This window comes from Lathamus discolor, chromosome 1 (genome assembly GCF_037157495.1).
Source record: "Lathamus discolor isolate bLatDis1 chromosome 1, bLatDis1.hap1, whole genome shotgun sequence".
Classification (NCBI taxonomy): Eukaryota; Metazoa; Chordata; class Aves; order Psittaciformes; family Psittacidae; genus Lathamus; species Lathamus discolor.
The window spans coordinates 50,665,794-50,688,796 of NC_088884.1; the positions used below are offsets into that span (position 1 = coordinate 50,665,794).

The following is a 23,003-nucleotide window of genomic DNA, read 5'->3' on the forward strand; positions in this document are numbered from 1 at the left end:
ATCCGTTATAGCCATAAATGTAAGACACTTTATTGTCATGTGAAAGGGAGCTCTGCACCTTTTAACAACCATGTTAACCCTCAAATTTTTGAGACCTAATCATGGAATATATGTTGGGCTAAGAAGAAGAAATTACTTTGTTTATAGAACAGCTGGTTTTACTTTCCAGGTTGATAGATAAAATTCTGTACTCGTGCTTGAAATATCTTAATAGCTGGGAGCAACTTGCATGGGTGAATGGGGAAAGAGCGCTCAGTTGTCTTCAGTATTCATAGTTCCTTGCTTTGGAATCACTGTCTTTGGTTTAGGCCGGAGGAGACTTTCTTTCTAAACATTTCATCCCCAGATTTGAGTCATTGGTTTTGCTGCTTTCTTTGAAGCAGGTTTGAAAGCTGTTGTATGTTTTTGGTCTGGACTGAAGAAATTCCTGGGTCATCAAGCCTGGTCTTGCAATTGCAAGCAACCACATTATGTAAACTTATTCATAAACTAATCCTAAATTTAGATAGGCTTTTTGTCCTCCCTGACCTGGTTGTGTGGCTGAGAGTCTCATTTTCCTGCTGGTTAAAATCTGTCTGCTCTGTTTCATTATGTGTAAGTTCATGGACAGGTTACACTCATTTGTTCTGGTGCTCACATTGCCTTGGCTAAAATATGTGATCCCCCCTCCCTCACACCTCCTCTGTTATTGCGGAAGCAGTCTCTTTTTTCAGTTCTGTTCTGGTGTGCTGAAGCAGCTAACGTCACTAGTATCTTTTCACATAAGATTCTCTTTTCTTAACTCCACTTCAGTAGCCCTTCTGTGAAGTTCATGCAACCTTTTAAGATAAAGATGGCCAGAACTAATTATCATAGTATTCCAGAAGAGATATCAGCTGTGCTCTGCTCAAAGGTGTTTAATCAGTCTGTCCAGGAGACACCTTACTGTGTCCTTGGATTACAAACATCTTTTTCATGACAGCATCACATTGATGGGCCACAGTCATCCATCATCAAATAATGCCCCAGGTCATTCTCTTTCTTTGTTTTCTTTCCAACTGATGAGTTTCCACTCTATAACACATATGGGCTGTGAGATTTTTATTGCTCTAGGTGCATGTTCTTGTACTTTATACTTTGATATGTCATCCCATTTCAAGGTTATCCAAGTTTTTCTGTGATTCTCATCTTCCTCTGCATGGTAATGTTCCCGATTTTGTATCATCATCAGATGTCAACAGTGTAAACTTTCTTTAATGTCAGCTTATCAGTGATTAAAACATTAAACAAAAGTGGTTGTAAGATTGATTTTTGAGGAAATCCACTAGTAGCCTTCTTTTAGAAAGTTAATATGCCCCATTTTGGAAGTGTTCAGGGCCAGCTTGAATGGGGCTTTGAGCAACCTGGTCTAGTGGAAGATGTCCCTGCTCATGGCAGGGGGCTTGGAACTATATGGTCTTTAAAGTCCCTTCCAACCCAAACCATTTTATGATTCTATGATTTTGGTTTGTTTCAGTGTTTATGTCGTTTTGGTTATTTTTTTGTGTTTGCAAAATTAGTTACTAGAGGAGAGTATTCTGTAATGTCTTTTCTTCAAACTCTTTTTTTGCTACTTTGTTAGAAACTGTATATGTTACAGTGCTGACTTTTTCGTTACCTTATAAAGAGTTGTGAATAACAGTTATTAGTCAGTAAATCCCCTGTTATGAGGGGAATCACCAAAAGTTTCCATCTGGTTGAAATAGAAACAATTTATTCTTTTGAAAAAAAAAAAAAAATACTATAATATGAACCTTGTTCAACACCCACGTAATTTTTCACTCTGAAGTACTTGGCATCATTAAATGTTTGGTTTTGTGAAGAGAGAGCACTGAGTGAAGCTTTAGAAAAAGAAGACATGGGTTTAGACAATATTTTAATTAAACATATCCATCCATGTCCACTAAAGCAATATATTCTGCAATAATTTTGAGATCAATGATATGTTTTGCACTTTAATGGGAAATAAATTTTATATTAAATATGCACTCCATTTTTTAAATCAAACTTCCCAGAAGTGCTTGATTTTAAAGACTGCGTCAATACAAATCCAGTATTTTGATGAAAAAATCTACACATCTTACTGCAAGTGAAAACAAAATGAAACAAAATGTTTCTACTGTTCCTATTTCTACTCTTTCTTCCATAGGGACAACTATATAAATTCTTTTTTTCACTTACAATCATTCAAAACAATTATTCATAGCATTGTGTGATTCCTCTCAATGTTTATAGGTTTTCTCCAGATGAATCAGATTTACCTAAAGTATGCTGAAGTTATTCCAATACAAAGCACTGGTGCTTTACATTTATTTTCCATATGGAAATAACGTGATACGCCTCAGTTATCTGCTATGACCAGACCCACTTTTGAATTTGGTCAGTGTGCATGACATCTGTGGACTTTATTCAGGGGCTGGCACCCTGAAAAAGGAAGCCAAATCTTTTCTTGAAGCTGTATTCTCATTCCATGAGGAAATCAGTATGCTTTAGAAGGGCAGACAGGGCAAACTCAGTAGGCTATGTAGTTAATACAAGATTAGTGAAGCAGAGTCTTAAGTAAATATGAATGAACTGGTATGCATAGGTATTGTGTTATCAAAATAAAAGGAACTCAATCCCAATTGTGAAGAGGAATCCTTAGCTGTATAAAGAACTAGCTTGCTGTGAAAGGTTAAAAAACATCTTGACTCTGCTTTTCACTGTATACATATCTATGTATGTCTGAAATCTGATCATAGGATTTCATACCTTCATACTTCTATACAGTCCGGTCCAGTCCAGGTTTTCAGGAAAGCCAGACTTAGCAGTTGTCTGAGTCCGTATGTTAATTTTCAGAACCATGTGGTTCTCAAATAATATTTACCTGTTATATTCATTCCAGTGTGCTTGCAAACAGTGTCAGTTGTCTAAAAATAAGGAAATAATAAAATAATCTCATCTTTAGGTGAATGGAATTCATATTATTCTTGGCCTGCGCAAGGTTATTGCAAGAACTTATACTGAGGGGCATCAGATACTCTACTGCTCCCTTTGTGACTGCTTCCTATGAAATGGTCGTTCTCCAGAGCATATTGTTCGATTGTTAAAGGTCAGCTTTTAGAGCAACAAAAGGCACATTTTTCCTGGTATGAAGACAAGCATGACCCTGCGTCCTGGGTGGCATTACTTTTCTAGCCATATAGATTATTCATTGTAGACTGAGGGAAACAAATTCATTTCCCTCAGGCAGTCTAAGGCAGCAAATAACTTTGTCCTAGGACAGTTTTACATATTCAGCTTCATGCATCGTTTTCTTTTTTAATATTTTAGTATTAGTGTCATTGAAATGCGTACACTTGTTTAGTTCCAAGTATTTTAAGTGTGTTGCCTTGCATCCACAATATCACCATTCTCGGCCTGTCAGAAACTGTAGGATGTCTCTTTCCTATGTGTCATTGCCAATGAGAGTTACCTACCTGTACATATCCAAGCATCTGGTTTCTGCACAGCTGTTGACTACAGATCCCATCTTCTGTGGTTCTTAAACTGTAGTGTTGATGGACCTTTGTGATCTCAGTAACATGAAGAGAGATAAGAGACTGAAATTCATCCTAGTTGAGACTGTTTGAAATATGTAAGGCATAGTCTAAATTTCTTACAGTATAGTTTATGATCTGAATGTATTCAGATGCAAAGCCCTGCCAGGAAGTGACCTTGTGCTTAACTTCATTCCAGTTGCCAACATCGTGGTCTACAGAGAAGATGGCTTTATGGTTTCTATAGTTTGTGGGGTTATTTCAGGCATTTTGGAAAGAGGTAGATATTTTTCTTGAAAGTCATTCTTGTGTTGTTCCTTCTGGAGAGAAAACTCATTGTTTGTGAAATTCCTTTATACAGTGAGCTCCTCATGAAAAAGGCCCATGCTTTGCAAATGTGTACTCCTTTCTATTTTTGAATGAAGGAATAGTTCATTAAAGTGCATGTTACTGATCACATGACTGAAGCTATACGTTCTTCTGTGTTTGGTAGAAAAGTAGTAGTAATAAAACAATATTAAATGTTACATTTATAATTATTCAAGCTTAGTATTTAAGATAGTAAGGTACATGTAGTTAGCACTTAACTTGTCTTTAGTTGCTAGCTATATGAAGTTACTTGCAGTTAATCTATGGATTCTTCATAAATTGTACACAGTTAGTGAACACCGCAGATAGTATTTTAAGGATTCACCTTTCAAACTCAGTGATTTCAGAATTTGTATGCCTGTGTTCTCCTTTGCTTATCATGTTATTAATGTGTGTAGTCTTTATATTACTTGTGTATTGCAGTGTTTCCTCATTCTTCCTTAATTTTGTTGTGTAGTTTCTGTTTCCTGCAATTTGGCATCTCTAACATTATTATTTACTTTGTGTCATCCTACTTCTGGAATGGATTTTATTCTTGAAGACAGAGAGATCTATTTTGAACTGCCTTTTCAAATTTGGTGTTTTGTAACCAAGTGCACTGACATAAAAGGGAGAGATTATCATTCAGTTCAGTGGGCGACAGAGTGGATTAGGAAGGGGGATGTATCTCATCAACTATGCACATTCATTGCATAGCTCTACATCTGAGCTTCACTCCCATCTCCTCTCATACTCATTGGAGAGAAAAAGCGGTTTCTATAGTATGATTAATTTCATTTTGAATGAATGTCTAAAATAAGATATGTGAATTGCACCCTGAAAGAGCATATTTCTTCCCACTGAGTATAGAGGGAACTGGCGTGGGTCACATCTGGAACTGTACAATGGAGCAATCAGGTTGGGGTTTATGAATTCCATCCTAGGCTATGAAGCCCACAGTTGCTGGCCAGGCATCTAATATTTGTTTGAGTCCCATTGGCTTAATCAGGACCCTAAAGCATATATCAATGCATTGTAATTTCTTTTGATAAGCAGATTTTACTGATTGTTTTCCTGAAGCTTTTTGTGCTTATAACCATATTCCTGTAAAAAATCAATAGCGTTTGTGTAAAAAACTCAATAGTGTTTGTGTAAAAAATCTATATTGTTAAATAAGTTAAAGTACAGTATTTGAAGTCAAAGCCATGATAAGGAGGAAAATTACATATAATACATATAATATATAGTATACATATATACGTATGTATATATACATATATACACATATAATACATATAAGGAGGAAAATTACATATAATTTTATGTATACTTTTAGGTGCACATTGAAAGAAAATTGTACACGTTCAAACAGCATAAAGGGTTGGTATAACATTTCATATGCACCTGATAAAGATCTGAAAATCCAGCTAAGTTTCCCTGCCAGAAATCAGGTATGTACACCCAGTTTTATGCATGTTTGTTTATTATGACTTAAAATATGTCATTTTGTCACTTTTTGCAGCTTCCCTTCTTTTGTCACCATGTTCCATATATTAGTCTCTCTTGTCTGGACAATTGGCAAATGTATTGGAAATCCCAGTAAGTTGAATGTGTCAATCAGATAGATGTTTTCATCCTCTTGTATAAAATGTATCCTGAAGCTATACTTCATAATGTTAAGTCAAAAATTCACCCTGCTGACAAAGGCAACATTTCCATTATATCACTTGTCAGCTATTTTAATATTTCCAGTGACAATATATCAAGTGCATTATGTAAGTTTTGGGCTTTGTAACAAGTTACAAAGCATTCACTGGGACACATATGCTCACACAAATGCGTCTTTAAGTGCTCAGTATTAGTATTTACTCAGTATCTGTTCACAGCGCACACAGCCTTGAGTGTTTGATTATCAAGTATTGTGACTGGCCACTTAATCTGCATGCTATTGTTTCTGGTTTCCTGATTGAATGCACTAATGTGATCATATTTGTAAAACGCTCTCAGCCAGAAACAAAGGATAATTCATTACAAGTCGAATTCTTTTTTGTAATTAAGTGCACTTTGGTTATGGATGCAAACGTTGTCTCTCTGTGAGGATTTGTATATTCTGGCTCAAATATTTCCAAAGGACTATAGCAGCATATAATGCTGTTATATATAATGCTGTTGTAATGCTGTTATATAAAGCTGTTATAGCAAAATTCTTGGTTTAAAATCCCAAATTGTTCCAGATTGCTCCCCTAGTATACCTTACAGATCCATTTGATTTCTGGAAGTAAGCAATGCTGTTCCTTTCAGCACTCTTTGGGTATTGCTTCTTCAGTTGGGAGAGGCCCTCTCCTTTGAGAAGCTACCTAGTGAACTGTCTGCTTGCACCACAAACATTTTCATTTTGTGCACTTCCCGATTTGTAGTTTGCTGTAAAGACAAGGTGAGAACTTAGCAAACATTACAAGAAATCTGTTGTATTCTTTTTTTTTTTTATTGTTTTATAGGTTGCTATGTCTGCAAGTATAAGCAAAATCCTTACTTCCTGTATGATAAAGATTATAACACCTGCTGAAATATTTTATGAAAATGTAGTACTGAAAAACTCATCCTGTTTCTGCAATCTGACCACTCTGGTGATAACTGATAATGGTATGTTTTTCTAGTACATGTATTTAATGCTTATTCACTGTCCTTTATTACTGAGAAGAACTGAACATAAATACAGGCCTAATAGTGAGAATAGGTAATGCTTTTTATTAAATGTCACTGAAAAAAAATAATGTTTTGTCAAGTGATTTGAGTAAACTCACACTATTCTTGATAATTAAAGATTTGATAGTATGCAGTCCTTTCTAGGAGTAATAAAACATGTTAGCCTATGGTTAGAAGCAGCTTCTTCAGTTCAGCCTATAGCAGTGCAGTGAGTCCATTAAGAGTATATTTACATGCTGCTATTAATCAGTGTCCAAGGAAACTTTAGATAGCTGCAATGTCAATCAAACAGGCTGGAGCTATGGAAGCAGCATGGTCCAGTGCTCTGCCTTGACAAATTAACCCATCTTAAAACCCTTCTCTCATCTTCCAACAGAATTTGGTTTTGCAAGAAACCGTACTAGCATATGTAAGAGGAAAGTCTGACTATGAATGCCTGTACAATAAATAATCTTAACATTCAGTTAACTGTTTCAACCTAACTTAGACACTATGAGAAAGTGATTGTCTCATGTAGAGGATTAGCAGAGAAATTGAGGGGCGGTTTGGCTAGTACATCTTTTTGGCTTAATTTCATTTGTTGTTCTGACTTACTAGTTGAATCAATTTGCAATATGTCGTGTACAGCTTTGTTCACCAGTAATTCTCAGAGAGTAGAGATCTGAGCCATTTTTATTGGACACATGCTGCATGTGGTCTGTTTTGTGCATCTTATGGGCAACTACAAGTTTTAGAATGAGGTGGTAAATTACTGGATGTCTAAACATTTGAGTTGTTCTCTGGGCTTTGGTCTTACAGATCAGATGATAAGCCTTACAGTATAATTTTACTTGACTAATAGGAGTAAAACATCCCCCTTGCATTGCTTCAAGGGTCTATATAGGAGAACAGAGCTTTTATAATACAGGTTGACCTTGTTCATTTTTTGATTTGTTTATATTGGAATAGAAAAGAGAGTTTTAATCTAAACTGAGGGACAGAGATAGCAAGCCCAAGGATACCGTGTGCTCTTAAGTGACTTGAAGAGGAATCAGACAATTCAGATAAATGCCTGCCTTTATCTTTTCCTAGATAATACACCCCAAAAGACATGTAATACTCTGCTTGGATCTGATTCTCTTATAATACCTTTGTGTAGTAAGAGTAATGGCAGACTTAAAATGACCTATTGTTCTGAAGAGCTCAGTGCTGCAAAGAGCTTTATTTCTTGGGGACCCTTGCCCCTGAAGGAGGTTCCTTGGAATTCTGGGAATAGTGGGATCTCAGCAGCTCATCGTATGGCTTTTGCATGGGAAAAGCCTCTCTGGCATCATGCAAGGGTTGTGTCAAGTTCTTGTCCAATATTAATTTGGGAATCAAGAAAAGATTGTCACTAGCAGGTGACAGGGTAATATGATCCATAAGTATCCTGGTCTATTAAGCTGTCTTTAGTAAACACTGCTAGTAGATTTTTAAGAGGGACAAATGCATTAGAGAAGAAAAAAAGGTCCTTTATTGACTCAGCCCATGAAGGCCTGTTTTCTTAGAATTATGTAGTACATAATTGCTTTGGCTCTCTGTCTTCTCAGATTAAGGCTTTCTCTTCCTCCATTAGCAGGTTTTCGGAGTATAGTGTTACAGAAGCCAGCTTGTTTTGCCTGTGCATTGTGCCAAAATGAGCCCTTTGACAGTCTTAACCAGAAGGCTGTGAGTTTAGCTTGTGACCCCCACTATTACTGCCACTAACATGCTCCTATGAGCTGAGATATATTAGTGGATAATGCAAGTGTGGAAATTATGTTGACTCTTTATGGTACCTTATGTAAAGTGACCTCAGTCTCACAAGGAGGTGTCCTTGCAAAACTCCTTCAGATATCATTTCTGGAAAAAATAAGCAACCACTTTGAAATACCTCGTACTCAATACAGTCTGGTGCATTCTGAAAGGTCAGCCCAGGCCATACAGACAATAATAGGTTCCATTAATTTCAGCTCAGACAAAATCAGGAAACCATTTTTGACAGCATTGTTTTTAAAATATTTGTACAAACTTAAAAGGATTTATACAAATGTAAAAGTGAAAACAAGCTCTGCCAGAAGTAGATCAATTCCTAACTTTTACTTACTACTCCTAGAATCATACTATTTTTCAGTAGCTCATGGCTTGAGACCCTCCTCATATAATGATGTAGGCAAGTGATTTAGGCAATTAGATGCTTGGTGAAGGATTTTAGAATGTCTATGTATGCTTATCCACATCTTCATGCATTAAACACCTTTAACAATCAGACTCTTTGGTATCCATTAAGGTATTTAAGCATCCAAACAGTCCCAATGGCTGTTTCTAACACATCGTGCAGGTGACCTCTGTCTGCAGTGAGCACCCGAGTGCCATGCTGACATGTAGAGCCAGGAGATACTTTTTATTTAACAGTGTAGATGTAGCCAAAGCTAGCTTTCATCTGAACAAGCCAGCCTGTCATGAAGACAAAGCTTTCTCTACCTTTGCAAGGTAGGTATACTTTAAATCTGTGTAACTTTCACAGATTAAAAAAGCTATCTACTTCCTAGCATAGAGAAGCCAGAAAAGTCTGCACGCATGGGTTTCATTTGATCTCAGACAGTCATTCATTTCACAGACGTATACATCTGCAGGCACACAGATGAAAGGGAACATGGCTTAAGTGGTACATATCTAACTCTACTTTTCGATGTGGTATTCTGCTCATAGGAGAAGATACTCTTTCATTCCACAGCTGCCAGTGAATTGTCGGTATAGTAATTGCTAGCTGAAATAATGGCAAATTGACTCATGCAATCATAAAAGATTTAAATAGGATGAAAATTGCTACTGCATAGATTACAAAAGAAGACTTTGAAACCAAGTCTCAGACTGAAAGAGAGAGAAGTGTGGTATGTTGGGGTCTCTCACATTGAAACAGTCTGTTGTATTAGAGGGCTTGAATTTGGGGTCTGGCTGTGCCACAGTATATCACTGTGTGCTCTTTGGGAGATGATCTTATATCCCGGCTTCACGGTAGCATTTCCTTATCTGTATCCTTACAATAACATTGTTTTTGTATGTCATACAGTGGTAGCATCAAGCTTAATTAGTGAGAGTATATGAAGTCTTGGAATAACTCAGCTGAAGGGTGCTTTGGGAGGATAAAATTTAGTTATTTTTATCAGAAGTCAAAAGCGTGAGTGAATGTATGAGAGAAGGTGCATAGCACATAGAGAACAGGTGAAGAAGGCACATGAGCTTTCAACTCAGTTATTTTTTACAGTTATTTCTTGTAATATCCAGCATATGTCTAACTGTGACATTTTTCCAGATTGTCTTGTTATCGAAGCATTGCTGTCCTCAAGCTCTTGGAATATCACACAAACATTTCAGTTGAAAAAGTAAGAGCCTGGTTCCTATTGAAGTTCACTGAGGGTTGGAAGAGGGGAGGGAGGGTGTGGGCCTGAAGTATGATAGTTTGTTGGGGTTTTTTTATTTATTAAGGATATACATTTCACTAAAGATTATAAAATCCCTTTTCTAGGCCCATTTCTTCCTTCTCCTCCTTTTTTTATTGTCCTCAGAAAGCTACTTCTTCTTATGACTCTTTTATTTAAGGGGATCCTGGCAGCTGGCGGTAGGGAAGTCGTTACAATGACTGAATTTATGACAAGTGCCTGAAGAGATAATAAAAGATGCCACAATGACATTAAAATCCGTTTTGTCCTTGTGAAAAAGGTGGGCCTCTGGTACTAAGAATAAGACCTAGATTAGAGGAGTCAAGAGATTCTGTAAAAGTTATTTATGGAGCTGTTTTTTAATAGAGCCAGGTACAATTTAAATATGGTCCATGGGTAGCATAAATACAATTAAAACAGAAAATTGCATCTAATCTGTTTGTAGGAATAATGAATACCTATTGTTCTGTGCACATTATTTTTCAGAGCCACACACTTTGTTGAGAGCTCGCAATAGAAATCATTTCTGCCCAGTACATGGCCTAACACTTTATGATATCTGGTTGTTAAAACTTAGAAAGACCTAGTTAACATATGCTGTAGGTAACTACAGTGTTCCTGTTCAGAACCCTCCTCTGCTATACACAGAGGCTAATTCACAGGCCCTTGGGATGAAATTGAACTGCTTTTTTGGGAAGTGGCATGTCACTTGCTGGTCCCTGGAGCAATACAGGGAAGGAGCTGTCTTTCTCTAAATCAGAGCATTTCTCAGCATGTGTGGAGAGGGCCTGTGCTGCTCTTGGCTCTCCTCCATGCTGATAGATGCATTGCAAAGCAAGATGTGGACAATTTAGTCTCCGACAGGCATATTTTTTGGTAGGGGAAGGCAATAGCAAACTAGCAGTACTTGCTAGCACTACACACACAGAACAGAAGTTCAGGCAAGCTGTGAGTCAGTAATGCCTTTCTGCCCCTTTCTGGTTAAAAAGTGTTATCTGGCCACTTTTGTACTGGAGAAAACCGCAACAAAATGAAACCCAAAGTGTTCCAACTGCTTCATGCTTTTTTGGAAATTTATGACTCTCAGCATCTCATCACAGACTGTATTTCATACTAAATTTGTCCTCAGAATAAGCACAACAGAACAATAAGCTTGGAGCATAAATGCAGGTTATGTGGTTTACACATTTCATTACATATTTGCCAGGTTGTTCTCAGGGGTTTGTGCTGTTTTCTGTCACTTGAAATTTTACATTCATGGCTGAATCTAGATTGAGTTCCTGTGTCTTACAAAACCTCTGTTTTCTGTGTTCCCAGCTGCTTACAATGTATACACAAGGGTGAATGTGACAGCTGTAAATGGACTCGTGTCTCTCCTGCCACCACCTGCCAGGTGAAGTTTCTTGGGGAGGACTGGGATCCCCTGTGATGCCTTTTTCCTTGTGTTTCTTACATCTGAGCAACAATCTCTCTCTTCCTTGTCCTGATATGGAGAAATGCTGGTTTTTTTTTCAGGATAGTTGTAATGCAGCTGCTTCCAAGGGGATCGCCACTGCGCAGAAAACAGAGGTTAGTTGGCATCTTAAGATTGGCATTATTGTGTTTCTGTGGGTTGGGGGAGAAATGTATTTAAAATGAGGAGACTGTTGTAGGAGTAGAAATCTGGATGAGGAGGCAGTCGGTTACATAGAAAGGTAATGCAAAACTTGATACTATTTTTTTCATAGTGTTTTGTTAGTGCTTAAAGGTACCAGTAAAGATTTACGTTTCAGATCCAGGCACTGAGACAGTGAGCACTGAAGTAGTCGCGTACCTACCTCCAGATGCGGTATTTACAATATTGTTTTAAATGCCAAAGTCCTTGTATGCTGTATTTAGGCAGTCCACAGGAGCCAGTGTACATGAGGGCTGGGACGTGTAAACTGACCAACACCGCCAACAAGAAAGAAACCAAAACAATAATAGAGGAGAATATCTTGAACTTAATCTCTTACCTAGACTTAAATGCATGTTTAAGTTCTGCTGTCATAGAGAACTCTGCTAAGTTAGGTTTCAGAGTCCCAAACTTCTTCATTTCATGGAGTCAGATCACAGCTTCTCCTGAAACATAGCTGCCAGGGGAGCAGAAGAAATGGGGGGGGATGGGATGTGCCACCCAGTTTCCAAGTGGCTAGAGGATGCATCCAGGAACTGAAATCCCTGGGTGTTAGTGAATCCCCGGTTCACATTTCAGAAAAAAAATCATTGCTTTCAGGCTGTAGACAAAACTGGAAGTGGAGCTACTCTCCGTCTGTCATGCTCAAGGTGGATCACTGAAAATGGAGGAGTGTCACTGGTGCCAGAGTACCTTTTGAATCTGATTGTTGAGTTTCTGTTGAAGTCATACAGACTGTATGTGAGCGTACAGTCTTACATGATTTGCCTCGTAGAGCAGCCCTTTAACCACAAGGTTATCCCTTCATTCTCTGTGGTGCCAAAATGGTTTTATTTTCTCATAAAACTAAGCGGTCTTGTCATAAGTGGTTGCTTATGACATGCAGGTGTTAGGGAAGAAATGAGTAGTGAAGAGAAATTTGACTGATGAGTAAGTACATAGAGGTTTACTGCCTACACTCTTTGGTTTCTGCTTTTCCGTGAGTGATTGCATGGTTGGTATAAATAGCAACTGTGCTCTTATCCCTAAATGTTTTGTTAGAACTACCCAAACTTTTACCTAGGAAGACAGGTAAAATTCAGCCTCTTAAATTCAGCTGTTCAGTTGAGGTTTCTTAAACAAAATCACAAAATTCATTTTGTTTTTTACAGAGATGAGTGGGATTATAGTACTTGTGCTTCTGAGCATTAATATTCTGGATTTGGTCTGCATATAAAGCATTATGGCTGGTGAAAGAACAGAGGAAATTCTTCTTTGCTCTGCTTCCAAGTGCATTAATTTGACATTGGTAAATAGTTGGAATTGCCTGGGAGATGGCTTTCTTCCACATGCCTTATCTTGGAAAGACAGTGATGGACAAGGCAGTGAAAGCACTAGAGGCAGTCCAAATGCAGATGTTTGTTTAGAAGTGATTGATCCATTCAGAGGGCTTGAAATGGCATTTGAAATCCTGTTTTCCTTTGACTGCTGATGCTTTAAGGAGAGCATACTGGAGAGCTGAGAAAGGGGATTTGTGTTTTCCCACAACTGCAGCCAAGCATTTAGATTAATACACTTTTTTCAGTGGCAGCCCCAGCCTCTTCCTGACTCCAGCTGCTGGATTCCATGCATGCACCTTCCCGCTCCCTGCACCAGAGCAGCAGAGTGGTTGCACAAGTACGCTTGGCTGGGGAAATTTGATTTGTCTGGAAATAAACATTGTCTTTCGGCTGGTTATTTTTCATCTGGGCTAGTTCCCTGGTCGAATTCTTCACACGGCCTTGAGGCCCTGTGCTGGCATCACAGGAGGGCTTTGCTGGAGTAGGGATGAACTCCCTAGGGTGGCAGAGCCTGCTTAACCTGGGATGCTGCCAGGTATCTCAATGGGACCTGCAGTCATGCTAACCACACCTCTGAGGATGTGGCTGGCACTGTTTACACAGCCCCGAGGAAGAGTTAGGCTGTCCAGAGGATGTGGCAGGGTGGCTGCAGCTCAGAAATATGGAGCTTTATTGAAGTTGACAGGGCTGTGCTGATTTACATCACCTGAGGACCTGGTGCACTCTTTCTGTATCTCTCTCTGAGTTTACACTGCTTCCATCACATGCCTCACAACTAGTGATTTTTATAAATATCCTCTCTTCTCTCCCACTGCCGGGCATCTCTCCCCCTCCCACACAGCAACTGGAAGGTCAGAGCCCTTGGCCACTGGGGAAATGAGCACTAGGGAAACAAGCACTGCAGACCCCAGTGAGGACACTTGGTCCCTCCCGCATTCAATGAGGAAATTCGCAGTTTCTTTTGCTGCTGAGGGAAGTGTCATGGACCATGGCAGTCAAGCCAGGAAGCAGGCTCCCAAGTAGCTGAGGACAGCTTGCCTTCAGTGCTGTGAGTGACTGTGCTGATGCCATGAGTCCAAGGCAGGACATGGCGAGGGAGTCTGTTGTGTAGCTTCAGGGAAGGCGTGATTTCAGGGAGGGACTGAAACTTCCAGAGTGAACCATTATTCACAGGATTTCTTCTTGATATAAGAAAAGAAACAAGGGGTGCTAAGCTGAAATGCTATGTGGTGGGTGGTGTCTGGCAGGGAGGCCAGCAGGAGCCGAAACAGTGTTTTACTCCTTTCTGTAGTATTTGGGTTCTGGATTTCTGTTTGAGGATGTTGACTGTCCTTGGTGTACTAAGGTAGGGCATAAGCATAGAGATGGGATGCAGGTAGAGAAAAGCACTGGTATTTTACTGGCGTTAATTTCTCGGATTTCTGCTCCAGTTGTCCTGCTTGCATACTAAGGGTTAAAGTGATCCTCAAGTCAGGATGGGAGTGAATTTTCTCCCTCAGTGGTTTCTTTTGCCCTTCTCCATTATCCACAGCCGAGGTCACCTTGGAGGCCTTTTTGCAGGCCCTCTAGCCCCAGCCTTTGCACTCTCTTGCCCTTTCCTAAGGCACAAGTTGCAGCTTTCAATCAGTTGTGACAAGTCTCAGATTCACTGCAGGGCGCTGTGGCATTTTGTGAGCATTGGTAGCATGTGAGGACAGCTCATCCCAGGGACCTTTCTGAAATGGCCAAGGTTGTGTTTGCAAGATGGTGATGTGACTCCTGTGGTCCCCTCAGGCCACCAGCCCAAAGTCAGGGTGCTGCTCTGAGTACATGAAAAATCAATGGGAAGACAATCTCTGTGGGAAGGACTTTCCTAGAGGCTTTGCACCAGCACCCATCTCACAGTAGGGAAGGCTGAACTGCCCAGTGGATGTATCCACAGGTGTACAGCAGAAATCAGGATAATCACAATAATCTAAAATCTCACTTTAAACTAGTATTATAGGCAGTCTAAAAGCAAGCTAGTAATTATTTGCCTGAGAAGGTCCCGAACAGTTTGTGGTTTCACATGCATATTTTTCTGTTTTATGAATGTTTTCAGTTTGTTGTCTGAAAGTCACACAGAAAGGAAACCGTCTGTGTGACTATAAAACCGGGGAAGCAGCAAAACTGATTAAACATGAGATGCTGTCAAACGTATCAAGTAAATATACTGGGGGAAAAAGAATCCCTCTTCTAGCTTGGTAATGTTAGTAAGTTACAATAAGTAAATACAAAGATACACAAAGAAAAACACAGTTTAGAAATTGGCCACAGTTCTGCAAGACTGTGACAGCATCAGAGCAAACTAGGATTATTCTTAAATCCTGGAATATAGATTTGTAAATTTCTTAGCATCAAAACAGGATACCAGAAAATCCCCGCAGTTGTGTTGTACCTTTAGTTATATATATGACTTTCAAAAGACTTTCTAGTAAAACTGGTTCTGGGGCTCTTTCTTGACTTTTCATTCTAGGAGTTGACCCTGCTTCCCCTTTTCAGGCCACAAGAGATGCCTTCATTTGTTTCTCCGATCTGTCATGGTGATGGCTCTGTGGGTTTTGTCTTGCATTGCTTCTTAGTTCTTCAAGGGTCACACCAAATGAATCATTTCAAGCTGGGTTTTTATGATACTTCCCTTCCAGGATGTTGGATTGCGATTCCTTTGCACAACTTGGCGATGAGATAAATTGAGATATAAAATATGTAGGTAAAAATAGTTGGCTTGTAAAGAAGCTGTAATTGACAGTACTTCCCAGGATCAAGCTTGACAAGATTGAAATTAATAAGAAAAATGTATCTCAGTGCTATAAAACCTGCATTCCTGAGTGGTGCTTGTTTTCACAGCTGTTGTTTAACTGCTTAGCCTTTTTATAACCAGATTTCATTTTGCTTTGTTTTTTGATAGCATATCAGCATTCATTCCATCGAGCCTTTGTGGATTTCTACATTAGGCAAAAGTGAAATAACAGTCAAAGGAGAAAACTTTACACGTGCATCAGGCATAAAACTGATACTGACTGGAATCACCGGCTGTAAACCAGACATGTGAGTTAAACCTTGAAAAATACTATTTAATTTGCATGTTGAAAATTAAGCCCATTTTGCCTTAGCAATAACGTTGTGTGAACAGTTTGTGAGGGCATGCTTTGCACTCCTTAAGTTATACTTCCACTTTAAATTCCTGAAGGATGGAGATTAATTTGGTGTTTGGGAGGAATGGGGAAGTGGGCCATTCTCTCAGCAGTAGTGGGACAGTTCTGTAGCTATATCTCTCTGTGCCTTATGGCATCCGTTAGGTCACAGGGAAGCCTCAGCTTTTGTTTGACTCTCCTCTGCTTCAAAATATTCTGACTATATTCTAGGATTCTGCTTGTGAAAGCACAAACAGAGTGCCAGGGAAGGGAATCTCTCATGCAACAGCTTGTACTTTTCTCTGTTGATGATTGCACAGTGCAACCCCCTAGATAATTAGGCTGTCTTAGTCTGAGTAAGTCATTTTCAGGTGCAGCTGGAATGGCTGTGTGTGATTACTGAGCCCATTTTGCATAGCTAGCACTTGAGAAAGTATTCATATGGTACTGTTCAATTTTTACTGCAACCATGAATTTCCTGGGGACCACAGAAAACAAAAGGAGAAAAGGAGGGAGAAGGAGGAAGTAGAGAGAAAGAGGAAGGAGTGAAAGGGAGGAAGGAGGAGGGAAAGAGGGGAGAAAAGTGGGAAAGAGAAGAAACAAAATGAGAGAAAAGGAAGCTGAAGATTCTCATTCTTCACTAGCTCATGGGTCATGTTGGTAGCACAGAGAAGTATACAGTAAACAACAAAATCACACTTTGGATTACATAGCCTCATCCCAGGGCGAATATCTGAATTTTCTTCTGTGGTTATCGTGACACACAGTAACTTCATTCCACAGGTGCCCAGCTTTGTCTTTTCAACTTCCTGCTCTGTCTTTCCACCTCCATCTGGCAGCTCTAAGAGAAATTTATCTTTTCTCCTTACCCTTTGCTTTAGGTTATAGACTTCCTGTAGTAGCACCAATGAGTAGCATAGTGGCATCTGTGTTTCAACGTCTGACAGTTTTCTTTCTCCTCCAGCATTAAAGTTAGAAATGTGCTAAACGATACACAAATGACATTTGCTCTCCCACCAACACGTAAAGAGGCCAAAAGTATATGTATACAGGCTAATGGGAAAAAATGTTCACCACCAATGACCCTGCATTATGTTTCACCGCCATCATGTCTTGCAATCACACCAAATACCTCCTGGATCAGGTAAGCTTCTCTTTCTGTACTTTTTGTGTCTATGTTAAATGTAGGTTTTATGTTTATTTTGAAACGTAGTCCCACTGAGCCGATACGAGCCCCCTCTCTTGGCCAGACTGCAGTTGATGTAAACTTGGATGACTTGCCGTAGCCTGTTGTGGAGAATGAATTTATGCTGGTGAACTGATTTAACATTTAACATCCAGATAGAGTCACAATAGCTGCAAGATGGATTCTGTGTTCTGCAGGATTCTGTAAACTCCTTCCTGGCCACCCCAGGTCTCCTTTGTAGAAGTCAAAAATAGTCTCTTCATACTACAGCTAAATCCAAAATACTGGTAGCACACATAAATTCAAACTTCAGTTAACTTTCATTTCTTGATACTCATAGACCCTTCATCTTCAAAACAGTATAAAGTATCAGTGCATTGGGAATTAAGTGAACATAATCACCACTGCAGTGATACAGGCAGATTTGCTGTAGGCCTGGGGCTTGAAAGACCCCCTTTCAAGCCTTCGCAGTGTCCTGTGGTAGACTTACAGCTCCAGTGAAAGACTTACAGGGTGGTTTTAAGATATTCTCAGGCACAGCTTTCCACCTGTCCCTCTGCCTGCACAGTTATTAACCACTTTCACATTCTTAATCTGCTATCTTGGTGTCAAGCACTGGTAAGTGTGGATTTGAGGTAATGGATTGGGCTGGCAGCTGCAGCAGCTGAGCAGCTAGGATGCATGCCGTCATCTCCAGGTGAGAGGCAGCTCAGGCAGCTGGAAATTAATAATACCTTAAACCACTCCAACTGTGTTCAGCAGAGGTTGTGAGCCAGAGCCCTCAGACACAAGCACCATTGTGTGTGCTGAGACAGATGGTCTGAACACTGCTGAGAATGTTTCCTGTGAGGTGCCTGGCACCATCGGTTCGTCCTGAAGAAGGCAAGAATTAAGCACAGGCAGGGCTGCTCTGGGGCAGTGAAATAACATGATTCTCTTTCTTCTAGACAGAATATTAAATCACAGTCTAGTTCTTTGACTGCATGAATAGAAAACAAGGTGGAGAGTCCCTGAAAAGGAGTATGCATGTGTATTCATTACGTGTCATTTGGTTTTGTGGTAGCAAAAGTATTTACCATTACATGATGAGGAAAGAATGAAAGTACTCTGTATAGCTCTAATTATCTTGTCCTGCAGTTTGACTTTATTGTATTGGCTGCTACCAAAGCAAAATGTACCAGAGTAGTTTATGCACAGCTGAAGCTGTAATGCAGGACTTATCTGTGGGAAAAGAGATAATAGTAACCTCCCTTCCCCCCACCGTTTGTTTTTTTTTACAGTGGTGGTCGTAAAATTACTACGATTGGTAGAAATTTTAATGTTGTGGACAGTGTGATTATTTCAGATGACCAGAGATCAAACCTCACTGTAAGTCTTAATCTCCTTTATAATACCAAATACAGCCCTCTCAGTGGATTAGGTTTTGTTCTTAAGGTTTAAGTCGGATCTCAATAGTTTTTAAACTCTTGCAGGCACATATCCGTCACTCTAGTGAAATAAATATGACCACTTGTAAGATTACAGTTGCTCACATTCTCACTACAAGATCATGGATACACATAAGCTACTCTCCTGCATAATTCCCTAAGCCTTTTTTCTGTGCCTTAGAGACTTGTTCTGAATCTGTCCTTTTTGAGCCTCCCAAACCTCCATACATGGATCTGTTGGAGGGGAGGGTATGGCTTACTTCTCTCTGGCTTTGTGTTGAGAACCCACATGGTGCCACTGCCTCAGCTGCAGGCCGCAGACTGAAGCTGTTGTTGGGATGAAACCCTTTCTCCAAGGCTGTGAGGAGGTGGGAACCCTGTTGACCCCTGGGCTTGCAGCACAGACACCAGAAAACAGCAGCACCACCCCATGGAGTGAACAGTGGGGTGACTGTAGCAACCCCCATCTCTCAGGAGTTAAGCTGGGGAGAGCCAGTGCCCAGGGGGGCCAGAGAGCTTGTCCTGCTCTTCTTCCCTGCATTGAGGGGAAGGAGGGAGAAATCTCTGTCACTATTCCTGTCTCACTGCAGGAACTATCTGCCTTAGCAGTGTGCAATCAGCCTTCAAGCAGCGTGCAGAGTGTGTGTTAAATGTGCTTAAAGGTAGACACAGGCTCAAGACAGAAATTTTCTCAGGTGCTCTGCATGCAGCCCTGATGGGAGAGAAGAGCTTTAGCAGATATCTGTGTGAAGTCAGGAAGACATTAAAATGGTTTTGAGTGCCTCTGTTTGCAATTGTACCCACTGTTGGGTACTTAATGACTGTTACAGCTTTGCTATTGCATTTCTAGGTCTCTAGGTGTCCTGGAAATGAATCTGAATATCATTACTTAACGCCAAGCCTGAGCCATGCAACAGAGGGTAAAGTTGTTGATATGATGTTAAAAGTGGAAACTACCTTTATACCATGTGTTAAATTACACTATCACCCTGACCCGGTGTTCATTAACTACCAGCTGCACACTGAACTTGATCCTGATCTGGAATTGAAAATATATGTAAGTTTGAAAGTAATGAACTACAATTCCTTATTTTAAATAGATGTTTGGGATAATTTTTCTGCTTACTGTATTTAATGACTGTTTATTATCTTCATTTTTTTCCCCTCTAGAAAGAAAATGACAACTTGAATATTTCTAAGACTGAGGTAGAAGTTTATCTGTCATATATGAATGGTGCACAGACCAAAAAGATATGGTTCAGTGTCCAGAATATCACCAAAAAGCCAGACCGTAGCACCATACTGTGCAAATTCAAAAGGGAAGGAACAGACAAGATTGACTTTTCCACAGTGAAAGTTTTTGTAAGTAGAATTCCCTTTTGTTGCAATTGAGAAGTTTGGATGTTTATACAAATGTAGCAAAATGTAGCATTAATGCTCTCAATGTTCTTTGTAGAGGGAGGAACTGGATGTATTTTCTGCTCTCCGGGTACTTGGTAGCGCTGTATCTTCTGCGTGTCTAAGCATGCCTGCCTAGCTTAGGTGTTGCTAGAACTCATTTACTGTCTGGTTACTGCTGTGGTGTCAGAGGTAAGCTGTGCCACCCAAACTGAACTCCCTGCTGCTGTGCTCCAGGAGAGCAGTAGATTGTCACACCTCTGGCTGCAGCACAGACATCACCAACACAGCATGACTGGCTCTGGGAGAGCTCCTCATCTTAGTTCTGTAAGCAATCTGATGCTGCAGTGTGGCTGTGAGGAGGATTGTGCCCTCCCATTCACTTTTTCATACTGAAGTAGATGAAGATCTTGAACAGTGCATAGGGATCACCACTGAGACAGAAGAGAAGGCATTTCTGGATGAAGAAGGGGGTGAAATTCAGTGTGCGGTGGGAAGGACAAAATGCTTTGAATGCACGGCACAAAGCCAGGCCCAGATATAAGAACATTAGCATGGATGTCAAAGCTAAATGGCAGCTTAAGATATTTGCTCCATGAATAAGATGAAGATATGAATTTTTTAAAATGCAGTCATCACCATTTATGAGGGAGAAAAATGATGCCAGACTCTTATTGCAGTATATGGTGGTATAAAACTGAAATAACTCTATTGACTTCAAGGCATATGTCTCATAGTAAAGATTAACGAAGCTATTCTAAATTTCATATCACTGCTAACTGATCCCCCATCTGTGGATCCTGCCATCTGAGCCAGTTATGGCATTGAAAAGCCTTTCTGAGAGTGGTGTTGCATTTAAATATTAACATTGCCATGCTCATCCTGCAAGCTTCATAGGAGTGACTGTCATAGAAAGGTCACCACTTCGCTAAGGCAAATCAAATGCAATAGTTATAATGTAACATTTCACTTCTGGTACCTTAAAAATGGTTCTTTCCAACATCAAGAAAAATGTAAAAGCAATAAATCATCACGTGTTTTTTCAATCTTATGAATAAATCATCATGGAAGAAGTAGGGCCAGTCTGTGGAAAGGATAAGCTGAGTATAAAAGATAGGTATTGCCTGAGAATAAATGTATGTCTTGCCACAGTTTTCAGGAAGAAAGAGGATATTGAGTGTGGTGTCAAAGACAGGATGATCAGTCTGAATGGCAGTATCAAAGAAGAAAATACTGTTCTTGTGACAGAAGAAAGATTCATATAGATCAAGGGGCTCAAGACAGCAGTAACAGAATCATTCCCATCACAGGACGGAGAAAAAACTGGCACATGATATTGTAGGCTTAGTAGGAAAGATATGAAATAAAACTGCAGTCAAGAGGCAGTGTATGAGTGGAGAGCTGCAAATATAAACCAGTATTTAAAAGAAAAAAAAAAACCAACTAGGCAAATGGGGCCTGGCTGATTTAATCCTGTTTCTGGGTAAAGCTTTTTAATGTATTTTCAATGAGGGACTCATGAAAGACCTGGAGGTAAATGGAAAACGGGTAATTGTCAACTTCTTTTTAATAAAAGCAGATTATGCTAGATATCTTTATTTCATAAGATGAGTGATTTCCTCAACAGCAAAAAAAGCAGTAGATCACATGTACCTGGAAGTCATTCAGTAAACTACTTAACGTGGTGATTATGAAGACGCAGGGATTAGAAAACCTGGATGCTGTGTGCGGGGAGCTGACTCTGGGCAAAGTTGCTTTTCACACAGATACTGTTTAGTATCGCTAGTGACTCGAGCACAAAAATAAGGCATGTGCTAATAACATTTGCTGATGACAAAGCTCAGAGGTATTACCAGTCCAGAGGAGGTTTCATGATGTCATGCAGGAAGAATGAAATTAATTTGGGAATCAGAACTGGATGAATTCAGGTGTATTTTATTTAGTCCATGATTCGTAAGCAAAATAAAGAAATGGGACCACTTGAATAGGAAAGTTGTGGTGAAGATTGAAGATAATTCAAATATAAGCAGAAAATGAATGCTTTGTCTCAGTTTGCAGTAAGCAGAGATGATAAACAGAAATTTCTGCTTTAGGAATGCTTTGGTAGGACATACAAGTGAAGAAAGGCAGGTATATTAGTCACACATTGATGCTACCAATGCATTTCAGCCTTAGAAAAGGAAAATGGATCCTAGGAAGGTTCAGACCAAAAGTACTTTATCTAAAGGAACCATGAAAAAATATAAATATATGAGGAAAAAAGATTTGATGGAGGAAATGGGTCTGCTTTGTCTTCTGCTCTTTGTAGCCCCAGAAGTATGAAGGCTGTGCCCCTTCCAGCCCTGTGGGGTTTCGTTGCTTGCTCATGTCTGTGTATCTGCAATGTGACTCTCCAGTTGGCAGTTTCCAGCTGCCCTGGCTGCTCACCTCCTGTGACAAACCAGTGACTGAAATCACCAGATCTCTGCCTTCCCTGCTGTAACTCAAAATAATTTCAACCCAGCTCTCCTTTTCAATTATCTCAGGCTCATTTCTATCCCTGGCACTTGGTGGTATTCTTTTTCTGTATCACAGTGTCTTTATTTTTACATCTAGTCTGTTTATAGTCTTAGCTACCCTTTATTTATGTGCTTTCACGGTCCTCTTTCAGATCCTCCTTTGTGAAATTTCTTCTGCTATAGTTATCAGTGGTGAATGAGTCAGTTTGGCATGTGGCAGACCTCAGCCCTTTTGTATTTTTGTAAGAATTAGTGCCTGTCCTGCCTTTGACAAACCCAGTGGCTGTTGGGGAAAGTTGTACATGTATTGTACGCTGTGTTTGTTCTTAAGTGGACCTT

General features: G+C 39.8%; 1 protein-coding gene across 1 annotated transcript in view; it reads left to right on the forward strand.

The window, feature by feature from the left end:
• Positions 1 to 23,003, forward strand: part of PLXNC1 (plexin C1) — a 71,076-nt gene that overhangs the window by 15,765 nt on the left and 32,308 nt on the right. The window contains exons 5-14 of the mRNA XM_065670449.1: positions 5,221 to 5,335; positions 6,383 to 6,527; positions 9,904 to 9,973; positions 11,348 to 11,423; positions 11,546 to 11,599; positions 15,930 to 16,069; positions 17,120 to 17,299; positions 18,622 to 18,709; positions 19,619 to 19,825; positions 19,939 to 20,130. Of these exons, the coding sequence (XP_065526521.1) occupies positions 5,221 to 5,335; positions 6,383 to 6,527; positions 9,904 to 9,973; positions 11,348 to 11,423; positions 11,546 to 11,599; positions 15,930 to 16,069; positions 17,120 to 17,299; positions 18,622 to 18,709; positions 19,619 to 19,825; positions 19,939 to 20,130 (1,267 nt within the window). The remainder of the gene's footprint in view (positions 1 to 5,220; positions 5,336 to 6,382; positions 6,528 to 9,903; positions 9,974 to 11,347; positions 11,424 to 11,545; positions 11,600 to 15,929; positions 16,070 to 17,119; positions 17,300 to 18,621; positions 18,710 to 19,618; positions 19,826 to 19,938; positions 20,131 to 23,003) is intronic.